At 41.6% G+C, this 14,119-nt stretch overlaps 1 protein-coding gene across 1 annotated transcript in view; it reads left to right on the forward strand.

Moving 5' to 3' along the window:
• Positions 1-441: 441 nt before the first annotated feature.
• The window catches only part of pigu (phosphatidylinositol glycan anchor biosynthesis, class U), a 60,831-nt gene continuing 47,153 nt past the window's right edge, over positions 442-14,119 (forward strand). Inside the window, exons 1-2 of the mRNA XM_073062071.1 lie at positions 442-618; positions 8,216-8,280. Coding sequence (XP_072918172.1) covers positions 489-618; positions 8,216-8,280 — 195 coding nt within the window. The 5' untranslated portion in view covers positions 442-488. The remainder of the gene's footprint in view (positions 619-8,215; positions 8,281-14,119) is intronic.

Below are 14,119 nucleotides of genomic sequence, written 5' to 3' on the forward strand. Positions count from 1 at the left end.
ACAAAGTTTCCCATAATTCATAAACACAAGAGATTCTGCAGATGCTGAAATCTTGATCAACACACATACAATTCTGGAGTAAATCAGCAGGTCAGGCAACATCTTTGGAGGGGAAGGTTCCTCCAGCATTTTGAGAGTGTACATCCACATATATCCGCTGTTTTACAAAATGTATTCATTTGGTCAATTGTAGTAGTCCATGGCATAAAACAGATTGGGAATCCCTGCTCCCAAGAATAAATAAGAGGTTTAATATTTTAGAGACTGCAGATGCTGGACTATGGAGGAATAAACAGTCCCCTGGAAGAACTCAGCGGGTCGAGAAACATCTGTGAAGGGGGAGGACGGAACGAAACTCCAGTGGCTTTGAGGTCTTTGAAGCCCTAGTGGTTTGCAGCACAGAGGAACTACACTTCCCAGTGACTATTGCGCGCTGACGTCATTTCCGCTACGCTCTCCGCTCCCAACCGGGGCTGGTGGTTGGGACAATGGTAGCTTCCTTGGTGCTGTTGGTGGCCGTGGCGATCACCGTCAGGGCTGTGCTGTTCCGCTCTTCGCTGGTGGAGTTCATCTCAGAGCGAGTGGAGGTGGTGTCGCCCCTGAACTCCTGGAAGCGAGGTATTTGTTGTAGCTGTGGCGGGCCGGCCTTGAGTGGCAGCTCCGTGACGGTCCTCCCAGTGGGCCAGAGCTCCAGGTGTGGGCACCGAGACCCAGGAGATACCGCAGGTGCTGGAAATCTGACCCAGCACATAGACACAGAATGTGCTGGAGAAACTCAGCAGGTCAGGCAGCATCTATGAAAGGAAATGCTCGGTCAACGTTTCGGGCGAAAACCCTTTATTAAATGCTGGTGAACTCAGCAGGTTAGGCAGCATCTATACAGGAGGGCATCTCATATTCCATCTTGGTAGTCGTAGAGTGCTTCAGCTCAGAAGCGGGCCCTTCGGCCCATCTAGTCTATGCAGACCGATCTGCCTAGTCCCATCTACATGCAGCTAGACTACATCCCTTCAGACCCCTCCCATCCATGCACGATTGCAAACTTCTCTTAAATACACAATTGAATCTGTAAGAATACCACTTGTGCTTGTTCCACACTTGCAGTGAAGAAGCTCCCACTCAGATTCCTCTGAAATATTTTGGCCTGAAATATTACCATTCCCCTCCTTCCACAGTTGTTACTTATCCCACTGAGTTTGTAGAACAATTTGGTACTTCAAAATCCAGAATCTGTAGTCTCTTGTGTCACTTCATTGTGACTCTAGTTTCATTAGCGTGGCCTGCTGGGTTGGAACTAAAGTTGTGAAAGTATGGTAAATGTCTATATTTAAGCAGCTATTTATTTATTTATTAAGATACAGTGAGGAATCTCCAGCCCTTCGAACTGCACTGTCCAGCATCCCCTGATTTCATTCTAGCCTAATCACAGAACAATTTACAATGACCAATTAATTTACCAACCAGTATGACTTTGGACTGTGGGAGGAAATCAGAGCACCCGGAGGAAACCCACACAGTCAGGGGAGAACATACAAATTCCTTACAGGCAGTCGGTCAGAATATAGTAATTGCAATTATTTTTATTGTCACATGTACAGAGACACAATATAGAAGTAATTTATTGTCATATGCACAAGTACATGTATGCATAAGTGCAATGAAAATCCTGCTGCAGCATCATAGGCATATTGCATCAGGTAAGCAGTATTCACAAGAAAGTCATAAATTAATCAAATTATACACAATTTTTACAAGATGCACTATTAAAACAAATGGTGCAGAGTGATCATAGTGTTGCCATACTGAGGGAGTGATTAGGGTGGTGCAGGTTGGTTCAAGAATCAAATAGTTGAAGGAAACTAGCTGTTCTTAAACCAGTAGAACAGATGAGCACAGGAACAGACCTTTCACCCCACAATCGTGCCTCAAGCTAATTAAACCGGGAGCTAGCGAAACTAACCCTTTCATCCAGATCCCTTCATTCTCTGCTCATTCACGTGCCTATCTCAAACCCCTTTAAATTTCTCGACCATGTTTGCATCCACTATTACCTCTGGTAGCACATTCCAGATATCCACCACTCTTGTTTAAAAAAGAAATTCCTTTGCTCACCTTATATATATGCCCTCTCCAGCAGGGGTTTCCAGGTTGGGACTCCAGTATTGGACATTGCACTCCCCCCTTTGTGAGCTCTCTCTCTTACTAGTCCCCCCTCTGTGATCTTTGTGGCTCTCTGACTCTTCCACCATGTGCTCACCCAGACCCATTATAACAGCACCATCTCCTTCCTGCTGAGCATGTCTTTGCCGCTTCTACCCTCTCCTATCAGATTCCCCCTCCAGCCCTGTATCTCTTTCATCAGTCACTCTTCCAATTTCACTTATCACCTACCACCTTGTACTTCTTCCTCCCCTCCCACCACCTTCTTATGCTGACCTCATCTTTTTTCCAGTCCTGATGAAGGGTCTTGGCCTGAAATTTCGATGTTAATTCTTTTTCATAGATGCTGCCTGACCTGCTGAATTCCTCCAGAATTTTGTGTGGGTTGCTTTGGACCTGAATCTTCGACTGTACTTTTTTACATCGATGCTGCCTGGCCTGCTGAGTTCCTCCAGCATGTTGCGTGTGCTGCTCGGATTTCCAGCATCTGCAGACTTTCTCTTATTTGTGATGATCAACTTTTATCAACCTGTACTGCTCCAGTGGGAAAAAAACCTGTTTGTACACCATCTCTTTTATAGCTGTAGTTTTTGTCTGTAGTCTTTCTTGACTTGATGGTTCAAGTATTTTCTAGACACTTAAAAGGTTGCGAGAGGAGTGAAACACTTTGCGTGTCACTCATACAGATCAATCCAGAACATGAGTGAATATAAGTAGTTTGTTCGTTATGTGCCATGTCATATGATGTGGGTATTCATGGTCTTATCCATGACCGTGATTGTTCTTGGCAAATTTTTCTACAGAAATAGTTTGCTGTTGCCTTCTTCTGGGCAGTGTCTTTACAAGGTGGGTGACCCCAGCCACTATCAATACTCTTCAGAGATTGTCTGCCTGTTGTCAGTGGTCACGTAACCAGGACTTGTGATGTGCACCGGCTGCTTATATGACCATCCACCACCTGCTTCCATGGCTTCACGTGACCGTGACCAGGGGACTAAGCTAGTACTACAGGCAATGACAGAATACAAATGATAATGTTACAAGGAAAGTGCACCGTAGGTAGATGCAGCTTACCAGCTGCTTAGTACGGGCCAGCTTGTGCTCAGCAGTCCCCCACAAAGAGCATAGAATGAGATTGTAGAATCGTTGCTGCACTGATCCGTTCAAGCTCCTTGTAGAGCCATTCGCACCTCTGCTCCATTTGCCAAAGGCAGAACTTCCCGGTGGCCAAACACTTTAATTCCAATTCACAGTCCCATTTCAACATGTCAATCCATGGCCTCCCCGTGCCAAGATGAGGCCACCCTCAGGGTGGAGGAGCAACATCTTATATTCCTTCTGGGTAGCCTCCAACCTGATGCCATTAATATCAATTTCTCCTACAGGTAATTAAAGCTCCCATTGCCCACTGTGGCTTCTCATCTATTCTCACCTGTCTATCACCTCCCCCTGGATCCCCACCTCCTATCCTTTCTTCTGTGGTCCACTCTTCTGTCTCATCAGGTTCCTCCTCCTCCAGCCCTTGACCTTTCTCACACCTGGCTTCACCTATCATCTTCTGGCTAGCCTCCTTCCCCTCCCTGACCCTTTTTATTCTGGTGTCTTCTCCCTTTTTCTGTCCTGAATAAGTGTCTCGACCCAAAACGTCAACTATTTATTCTTTTCTCTAGATGTTGCCTGACCTGCTGAGTTGCTCCAGCATTTTGTGAGTGTCACTTCATTCCCATTTCCCACACTCTTCAGCCTTGAAAATTATGTTCTGCCAAGTGTGTGCCTATCAGCCTCGCTTTTGAAAGATCTTCCAGGGAGCGAGTTTCAGATCATGTCCATCTATCAAAGTTGTATGTTTTCTTGATTGATTGGTAAAATGCAATGCTTATGTTAGCCTCAATGACTCTTAACCATGCAGGTTCAGGTCATGCAACACACACAAAATGCTGGTGGAACACAGCAGGCCAGGCAGCATCTATAGGAAGAAGCACTGTTGACATTTCGGGCCGAGATCCTTTGTCCTGACGGTGTTCCACCAGCATTTTGTATGTGTTACTTGAATTTCCAGCATCTGCAGATTTCCTTGTGTTTGCCTTTTAGGTTCAGGTCATGATGAGTTTTTGTGCTTAAAACTAAAGTTTATTTTACTCATTCCCACATCAAGGACCAGATACTGTAATCTCTTCACACGAATGTTGGTTGCTGAATAACAATTGACTAGGATGCTGGGGAAATTCCGTCTGCTATTCTTTGAAATAATGCCAAAGTATGATCTATGCATTCCAGTAATGGCTTGTGGTACCTCAAAAGAATGGCACTTTGGAAATACAAAGCTTACCACAATCTTACCACAACAGGGGCAATATAGTAGCGTAGCAATTAGTGCAACACTATTACAGCTCGGAGTGTCAGGGTGCAGAGTTCAATTCCAACGTTGTCTGTAAGGAGTTTGTAAGGTCCTCTCCTTGAACCGTGTGGGTTTCTTCCAGGTGCTCTGGTTTCCTCCCACAGTCCAAAGACATCCTGGTTAGTAGGTTAATTGATAATTGTAAATTGTCCTGTGATTAGGCCAAGTTTAAATCGGTGGGTTGCTGGGTGGTGTGGCTCATTGCACTGGAAGGGTCCATTCCTTGCTGTATCTCTGAGTAAAATAAAAAGTCTTATTAAAGTGAATTCTAAGTCCTGAAAGGTAGTGATACAGACAGACATACTTTATTGATCCTGAGGGAAATTGGGTTTTGTTCCAGCCGCACCAACCAAGAATAGTGAAGAAATATAGCAATATAAAACCATAAATAATTAAATAATAAGTTAATCATGCCAAGTGGAAATAAGTCCAGGACCAGCCTATTGGCTCAGGGTGTCTGACACTCTGAGGGAGGAGTTGTGAAGTTTGATGGCCACAGGTAGGAATGACTTCTTATGACGTTCAGTGTTACATCTCGGTGGAATGAGTCTCTGGCTGAATGTACTCCTGTGCCTAACCAGTACATTATGGAGTGGATGGGAGTCATTGTCCAAAATGGCATGCAACTTGGACAGCATCCTCTTTGCTGTTTATATACTTTGCAGTTTATTGCTGGAATATTTATTTTCTGCCTCAGTGTCCATTGTCTGTTAGCACTTCCATCCACAGTGATGAAGTGTTTTGAGAGGTTGGTGATGAAACTCCTGCCTGAGAGCAACTTGGATCTGCACAATTTGCCTACCAGCAGAACACGTTCACAGCAGATGCCATCTCATTGGCTCTTCACTCAACACTGGAACATCTGGCAGCAAAAATACAAACATCATACATAAGTGCATGACTACAGCTTGGTGTTTAATACTACAATCCCCTCAAAACTAATCAATAAACTCCAAGACCTTGGCCTCAATACCTCCTTGAGCAACTGGATTATCGATTTCCCCACTTGTAGACCCCAGTTAGTTCAGATTGGCAACACCATCTCCGCCATGAATTTCATCAGCATAGGTGCAGCACCAGGCTGTGTGCTTAGCCCCCTGATCTACTTACTTTACACTTAGGACAATGTGGCTAGCACAGCTCCAATGCCATATTCAAGTTTGATGACACCACTGTCATAGGCTGAATCAAAGATGGTGATGAATCAATGTATAGGAGGGAGGTTGAAAATCTGGCTGATAGGTGCCATAACAATATCCTCTTACTCAATGTCAGCAAGACCAAGGAGCTGATTATTGATTTCAGGGGGAGGAAACCAGAGGTCCATGACCCAGTCCTCATCGAAGGATCAGCAACTTTAAATTCCTTGGTGTTATCATTTCAGAGGACCTGTCCTGGGCCCAGCATGTAAGTGCAATTATGAAGAAAGCGCAACACCACCTCTGCTTCCTTAGGAGCTTGTGTAGATTTGGTATGACATCTAAAGCTTTGACGAAGCTCTATAGATGTGCAGTGGAGAGTATATTGACTGGTTACATCACAGCCTGGTATGGAAGCACCAATGCCCTTGAATAAAAAATCCTACAAAAAGTAGTGGATACGGCCCAGTCCAGTCCATCAAAGCCATCCCCCCTCTTCATCTCATGTTCTTGATATTTCTTGCTTATTTATTATTATTATCATTTATTTCTTTTTGTATTTTTACTGATATTTTGATGACAAACTCTGCCATCTTCCTCAGGCATGTCTAGTCTGGTGGTATTTATACCCCCATTGTCCGTCCCTCCTGATTGGTGAGTCCTCATCTAATCAGGTTTCCACAGTCCCACTTTGTTTACAATTGAATTCCAGTTGTTACTTAGAGTGAGACCTTAGTCTTTGTTAAAATTCTTTTTCTCTAGTTTTATTTCAATGGCTTCCTTCACCAGGCAACCCCAAAAGCCGTTGGCGTGACACTGTAGTTCTGCACCACCAAAGTCAATTCTTTGGCCATTGTGAATGCAATGTTCTGCTGTTGCTGATTTCTCCGGCTAACCCAAACAGATACATCTCCTGTGTGTCCCATCCGGCCGATGTGCACTGCTTTGCATTCACGGGGAATCCTGAGAGTCTCCATGAGGAATTAAGATGATTATGCATAACGTTCCTATAGAATAGCTACAAGGTGAAGGAGATCAATCAGGCCTTTAAAAGAGCTGACAGAGATACCAGGAAGCCTAACAACAAGGAGGAGCCCTTGCTACTGCCTACTTTCCCTATATTTCCACTGTTTCTTGAAGGATTGCCAGGATCCTGAAGAAATTCTGGATTAATACTATCCACAAACTCGTAAGGAAGCTCAAATCATAGCTTATATGCATCAAAGATGACCTGGGACTCAGGATGGCTGGCGTTTACAGGATTCTCTGCGAATGGGAAGTGGAGTGGAGTATGATCCACCTGGTGTGCAATATTTCTCACAACTTCTCTGCTTGGAGCAGACTCTGAGAAGTCCTGTGCGTTGATGGGAAATATCTGAATTCTTGATTGGAGCTAAAGCCCAGGACTCAGGTACATTTTTAGAAGTGGCAGATGGAGTTCAACCTCGAAGTGTGAAATCATACACTCAGGAAGGTTAAATTTTGAAGCAGAATGCATGGTTAATGGCAGAATTCTTAGAAGTGTGATGCAGCAGAGGTATCTTGAGATCCGTATCTGTAGATGCCTCAAAGTTGCCAGCAAATTGATAGGGTGGTTAAGAAGGTGTATGGGACATTCAAGAGCCTCGAGGTAATGTTGCAGCTCTATAAAACTCTTGGAGTATTGTGTTCAGTTCTGGTCATTTTAGGAAGAATGTAGAAAATTTAGAGAGGGTGCATAGGAGATTTACCAAGATTCTGCCTGGACTAGAGGACATGTCTCATGAGGATAGATTGAGTGAGCTATGGCTTTTCTCTTTGCAGCAAAAGAGGATGAGAAGGGACTTGATAGAGGTGTACAAGATGATAAGAAGCATAGATAAAGTAGACGGCATGGTGAAGGATCCCACCCACCCTGCCTGTGGACTGTTTGTACCACTCCCATCAGGGAGGAGTCTATGTAGCACCCACACCAGGATCAACACCTCCACCCACTGCTCCACACCCCCACCACCATCACTTTATAATTTCAGTCACCTTATGTAGAGACACGACTATGCCTAGCATCACTTTATGGACATACAACCGATCTATGTATATAAGCTATAAGCTATTTTATGTATTTATATTTATTGGTTTTTTTATTGTGCTTTTTTTTGTGCTGCAGAGTAACAGTTATTTTGTTCTCCTTTACATTTGTGTATTGCAAATTACATTAAACAATCCTGAATAATTTTAAGTTTTTAAGTTCCCTCCAGGAAGTATAGGAAGGTCAGAGGTAAGTTACACAGAGAGTGGTGGATATATGGAACACCTTGCCAGGAGCGTGGGTAAAGGCAGATACATTAGGGAACATTTAGGAACCTCTCCATTAGGCACATGGATGGGCTATTTAGGACAACATTTTGGGCCAAAGGGCCTGTACTGTGTTGTAATGTTCAGTGTTCTAAGTCGTCTCTGAAGTTGATGAGTTCAGTCACTTCATATTTGATTCTGTAAAGCAACTGAGTTAAGTAATGTTTGTTTGCTTCTGTTTCAGTCGTGGAAGGGCTATCTTTGCTGGATCTAGGAGTGTCCCCATATACAGGGAATGTGTTCCATGAAGTAAGTACAATATTATCAGCTATATATTGGTTGTAAACCTTGTTTTACATAATGTGAGATTTATTGACAACTTAATTTATAACTAGGCATGTAATTCTGGAGCATTGTGGCACATGTCTTCTGAGTCCCAGTGTGCAAGTTCAACCATAAGCCATAAGAAGCAGAATTAGTCCTTTGGGCCCATTGAATCTGCTCTGCTTTTGACCATGGCTGATTTATTTTCCCTCTCAACCCCATTCTCCTGCCTTCTCCCCATAATGTCTGACAACCTTACTAATCAAGAACCTATCAGTTCTCAGCTTTCAGTATACCCAATAACTTGGCCTCCACTGATGTCTATGGTAATGAATCCTGTAGATTCTGCACCCTCTGGCTGTAGCAATTCATACTCATCTCTATGCTAAAGGAATGTCCTTGTATTCTGAGGCTGTGCCCTCTTGTCTGAGACTCTCCCATTATTGGAATCATTTATGTGCTTCATCTTGCTCAAAGCCCAGTTCCCATCAGATACCCTATAAATTGATCAAAATTGATGTATGTATTGGAAAATCTATTTTTGTGGCATGGTATTGCAACATATCTTAAGGACTGGAGCTCACTTTCAAGGGCTCGTCATCTCATGTTCTCTGTATTTATTATTTATTTATATTATTGTTGATTCTTTATACATTTGCACAGTTTGATGTCTTTTGCAATCTAATTGAACGCCCTAGATGTGTGGTCTTTCATTGATTCTGATATAGTTATTATTCTATAGATTTGTTGAGTATGTCCACAAGAAAATGAATCTCAGGGTTTGTATATGATGGCATTTATGTACTTTGATAATAAAATTTACTTTGAACTTTGTGTTAAAGAATTTGTGATTGTACGATGTCTTCCACAGCTTGAGTTGTCCCGAAGTATCTTGCAGCTACTGAAATGCTTTTAAATAGTAGTCATTGTTGTTGACCAAGCAACCAATTTCCAAACATCAAGATCCTACAGTGAGTAATGAGAACCAGTATGGGGCTTATTATCACTGTCATTTGTCGTGAAGTTTGTTGTTCTACGGCAGCAGTACAGTGCAACACATAAAAATCACTTTACATTTATAACAATAAGAATATATAATTAATAATACAAAAGAACAAAATAAGTGAGGTAGTGTTGATGGATTCATGGACTATTCAGAAATCTGATGGCAGAGCGGAAGATGCTGTTCCTAAAATGTTGAGTCTTCGGGCTCTTGCAGCACCTCTCTGATGGTAATACTGTGAATAGGTATGTCCTAGGTGAGGGTTCTTAGTGATGAATGCCACCTTCTTGAGGCATTACCATTTGAAGATGTCCTCGGTGGTGGGGAGGCTGGTGCCCAATGTAGACAACACACACAAAATGCTAGAAGAACTCAGCAGGCAGGGCAGCATCTATTGAAAAAAGTACAGTTAACGCTTTGGGCCGAAGGCCTTGGCTGAGTTTACAGCCCTCTGCAGCTTTTTCCTTTGCATTGGAGCCTCCATACCAGGTGTCAGGATGCTCTCCACAATAGGTCTGTAGAAATTTGCTAGAGTCTTTAGTGACATTGTCTTGTCTACATCAGAACAAATGACATGGATAAGGGGAGGCTTTCAGTTCTGCAAGACAAATTTACAGAGTTAGGTGGGAAGCTTAGGGACAGAACTGACAAGGTGGTCTTCTTGGATGTTCTGCCTGTGCCATGTACCAGTCCAGATAAGGTGGAGGAGATGAGAAGATTTAACGTGTGGCACAAATTATGGTGTAGGTTAGAGGGACATAAGGGACATTCCATTTTATCTTTGCCTTCTTTCGGTATAGCTGAGATTATCGCTTCCTTCCAACTGGGTGGCATTTGTGCCTTTTTTAGAGCCCAGTTCAGTGTGGGGAGTAAAACAGGAATTAAATCATTTTTAAATTCTTTGTACCACTCTGCCATATACCCATCTGATCCTGGTGACTTGCTTAATTTAAGCCTACTAATTGCAGCTTTTAATTCAACTTTGGTTATGTCAGCAATCATCGTTCTATTTTGTTCTTCGCTTAAAGTGAGTAGCTCTCGAGAATTCAAGAAGGTGTCAATTTGTGTTATGCTTCCCCCTGGAACTTTGGAATATAGAGTTTTGTAAAACACTTCAAAAGCTTTTTGAATTTCACTTAGCTTATTTTTTATAATTTTCATTCTTGGGTCCCTAGTTCTATGAATTGTATTTTCTGCTATCTTTTTTTTCAGTTCCCACGCCAGTATTTTCATAGACTTTGATCCACTTTCATAATGTCTCTGTTTCAGAAACATTCAATTTTTCCTGATTTCTTGCTTAGCCAAACTATTAATTTCATTCCTAATTTTTAAAATTTCCCCTGATGTATCCTGTGCCAAATTCAATTTGTTTTTTCTCTAGTTCTTCAGCCTATTTTGTAATTCCTCTAATGTTTTATTGTTTATTTTTTTCTTGTATGAAGATAACGCTATAATTTTCCCTCTTAAGACAGCCTTCAGAGTATCCCATAAAATGGGAGGTGAAACCTCTCCATTATCATTAAATTCTAAGTAGAGACCAATTTCTTTTTTAATTTGTTCCTTAAAGTATGGATCATTGAGTAGACTTGAATTTAGTTTCCAAATAGTATTCTTTGGTTGTAGGTCAAAATCAACAGATAAGTATATAGGTGCATGGTCACTTACATCTATTGTCCCAATTCCACAGCTGTTTATTTTGTCTTTGTCTTTTTCAAATGTTATGAAAGAGTCTATTTTTGTATATACAGAATGGGAAGCAGAATAATGAGTGTAATCCCTTCTGTGGGGGAAAAGGTCCCTCCATATATCAATTAAACCAACATCCTCACAAAGTGTATTAACTTTCTTATGTAAGGATTTTGTTTCATAGGTTTTTCTATTGGAAGAGTCTAAGTTTGGTTGTAATTGTAAATTTAAGTCTCCTCCGCATATCAGGAGATCTTCTGTTTCCGCTACCGTAATATCAGTAATTTTCTGAAAGAAACCAATATCACTTCCCTGGGGTGCTTATATATTCAATAGAGTAACTGAATTTCCATCTATATTCCCCCTTACCAGAATATATCTGCCTTCTTTATCTCCCATTTCGAATACTTTTTCAAAATTTAGCTTACTTAAGATAAGAATAGCGACTCCTCTCCTACGTCCTGATTTATCTGAGGAGAAAAACAAATTAATGAAGCCCATTCTCTTTAGTTTTCTATGCTCATTATCACTTAAATGACTCCTGTAAATATACTACATGGGCATGTTCTTTTTTCATTTTGGATAAAATTCTATTATGTTTGATTGGATTTAGTAGCCCATTGACATTAAAAAAAATGAATTTTACTTTGTCCTTAGCCATCTGTATTTATCTGTCAATGTATCATTCAGATTAGCAGAATAAAACTTAATCCATCTACTCCCTGAACAAATAAGAACCAAGAAATGCAAATAATAACAAAAATGGCAACAAATGTGTGATTCCAAGGCTGAGGTCTCTGGTAGATGACCCTGCGTTGAAAATGTCTAGCTGTGGGGGATAACCCCTCATACTTGTGAGTTGAGGGCCCCCATTGCAGTATTCATAAAAGTCGGTGAACAAATCCATTACACAGAAAAGATTTCCCTGTGTACTCCTCCTATATACATATAGACACACTATATAGACAGACTCTCTATATATATAGACACACACACACACACACACACACACACAGTCTCATTTTGGTGGGGAAAAAGGAGTAAGTGAGTGAATAAAGAATAACAACTAAGTAATATAAAATCCACATTATAATAAGTATTTCTCGAAATAGGTATATCACCGTCTACTTTTGCTTCCATTTAGCTTCTCAACATTTTTAAAGTTAGCCAAACCTTACGGCTCTTCTGGAGGGGGTGAGGGCTGTCTTTGGAAAACTCCCAGTCTCTTCCCGATATACTTCTCTCGGCCTCCTCCTGTCTCTTGCCTTCTTGATTCTCGCACTATTTCCCAAACGGAGCGGGATAATTCTTCTGCCAGGCTTTCCCTCGGTTTGATCATGCTGACGGGCAACCCTCTGGCCTTCATGTCTGTAGTTGCCTCTTCCACTGTCTGAGACAGTTGGATCCCATCTTGATAAAACACTCGAAGTTTAGCAGGGTACAGAGTTTGAAATCTAATCCTTTTAGTATTCACTTTACTTCAGAGTATTCTTTACATTTCTGTAGGACCGCGGGGGGAGGGGTTAATCTTGGTTGAAATATATTAATTTATCATCTAAAAACACCCTCTTCTTACCGCAGGCCCTTTGTAGTATCTCCGCCTTGGTACAGTATCGAAGGAATTTAATTATTATTGAGCGTGGCTTATCTGCTCTATCTCGGGTAGGCTTCAGGACGAGCGCAAGATGCACTCTCTCAATTTCCAGCTCCATAGTCGACGGAAGCTCCAGCACGTCCCGTAGCAACTTCCCGACAAACTCCGTCATTGACAAGCCCTCCGCTCCTTTGGGAATGTTGTATATTTTGATATTTTTCCGCCGTGATCTTCCCTCCAGGTCAAGCAGTTTACCTTCTTGTTGATATAATATTTTTTTCGTCTTACTTAGTATCCGTACCACGTTTTGAACGCGATCTTCCGCCTTCTCAATTCAAGTCTCTGCCACCGCTATTTTTTGATTGACGTTGGTGAGCTCTGACTTAATATCATGTAGCTGCTGTTTTATATCTTTCTGGAACTCCCTTATCTCTTTCGAAATTTCGATCATATTTGCCGCTTCATCTGAACGAGGCCCAGCGTCCGCCTCGCTAGCACGCAGTTGAGTAGGAGAGCCACTCATTGCACCCCTCTCATCCACAGGCTCTGCGATGTCGCTTTTTTTATTTCCATTCTTTTTCCCCATTCTTGCCCCTCTTGTCAGTTCAAATACTTTCGAAGAATACTATATTTGATGGGTTAACGGGGCTTAATATGCATTTTTCCGGAGGAGCTAGTGACTTAAGCTGCCATTCTCGATGATGATGTCACTGGAACCGCCCTTTAAGCTGCTTTAAATCGAGGCTTAAAACTTTTCTTTTCCCTGTAGATTTTAATTAGAATCTCCTGCACTGTAACTTCTATTTATCGTATCTATTTTTGTGATTTTATTCTCTTATATAGTGTCTGAAATTTAACATTTGATTTTTATATCTTGTTCTATGTAAAGTACTTTGAACTGCCTTGAGTTTGAAAAGCCCTATACAAATAATCTTGCTTAGTTGCTTATGGGACACTCAGGTGCCTTTTGGGGCAGATGGAACCTGTATCACCGGGACAGGTTGCATTTGAACTGGAGGGGCATTAACATACTAGGCAGAGGTATGCTTCAGTTAGTTGAGGACAGTTTAAACTGGGTATGGGGGTGGGAGGGAGCAGGGAATAGGCCAGGTACAACTGTTTAAACATCATAGTAGAGAATAACATATTAAGACATAACTGATTACAGGCTTTAAAAATATAAAAATGGTTGGAATAGGATGAAAACATCAGTAATAGACTAAGGATGGTCTGTATGAATGCAGGAAGTTTTAAGAATAAAATAATTGAGCTGGAATTATATGCAATTGTGTTTAAGTATGATATAATAGCAATACATGAAACCTGCCAGACCTCAAAGGATGGTGATGAATATAGTATTAAAAGATATACTTTACTTTGGAAAGATCGTAAAGGGCGGCGAGTAGCCATATACATAAGAGAGAATTTAAACATGAGGCTACTTATGATAGGAGGTGAATCAAGACAGTGAAGGTATTTGGGTGGGAATTGAAAGCTACAAGGATAAAGGAATAACATAGGGTGTTTGAAATAGACTCCCT

This window comes from Hemitrygon akajei, chromosome 11, assembly GCF_048418815.1.
Source record: "Hemitrygon akajei chromosome 11, sHemAka1.3, whole genome shotgun sequence".
Taxonomy (NCBI): domain Eukaryota; kingdom Metazoa; phylum Chordata; class Chondrichthyes; order Myliobatiformes; family Dasyatidae; genus Hemitrygon; species Hemitrygon akajei.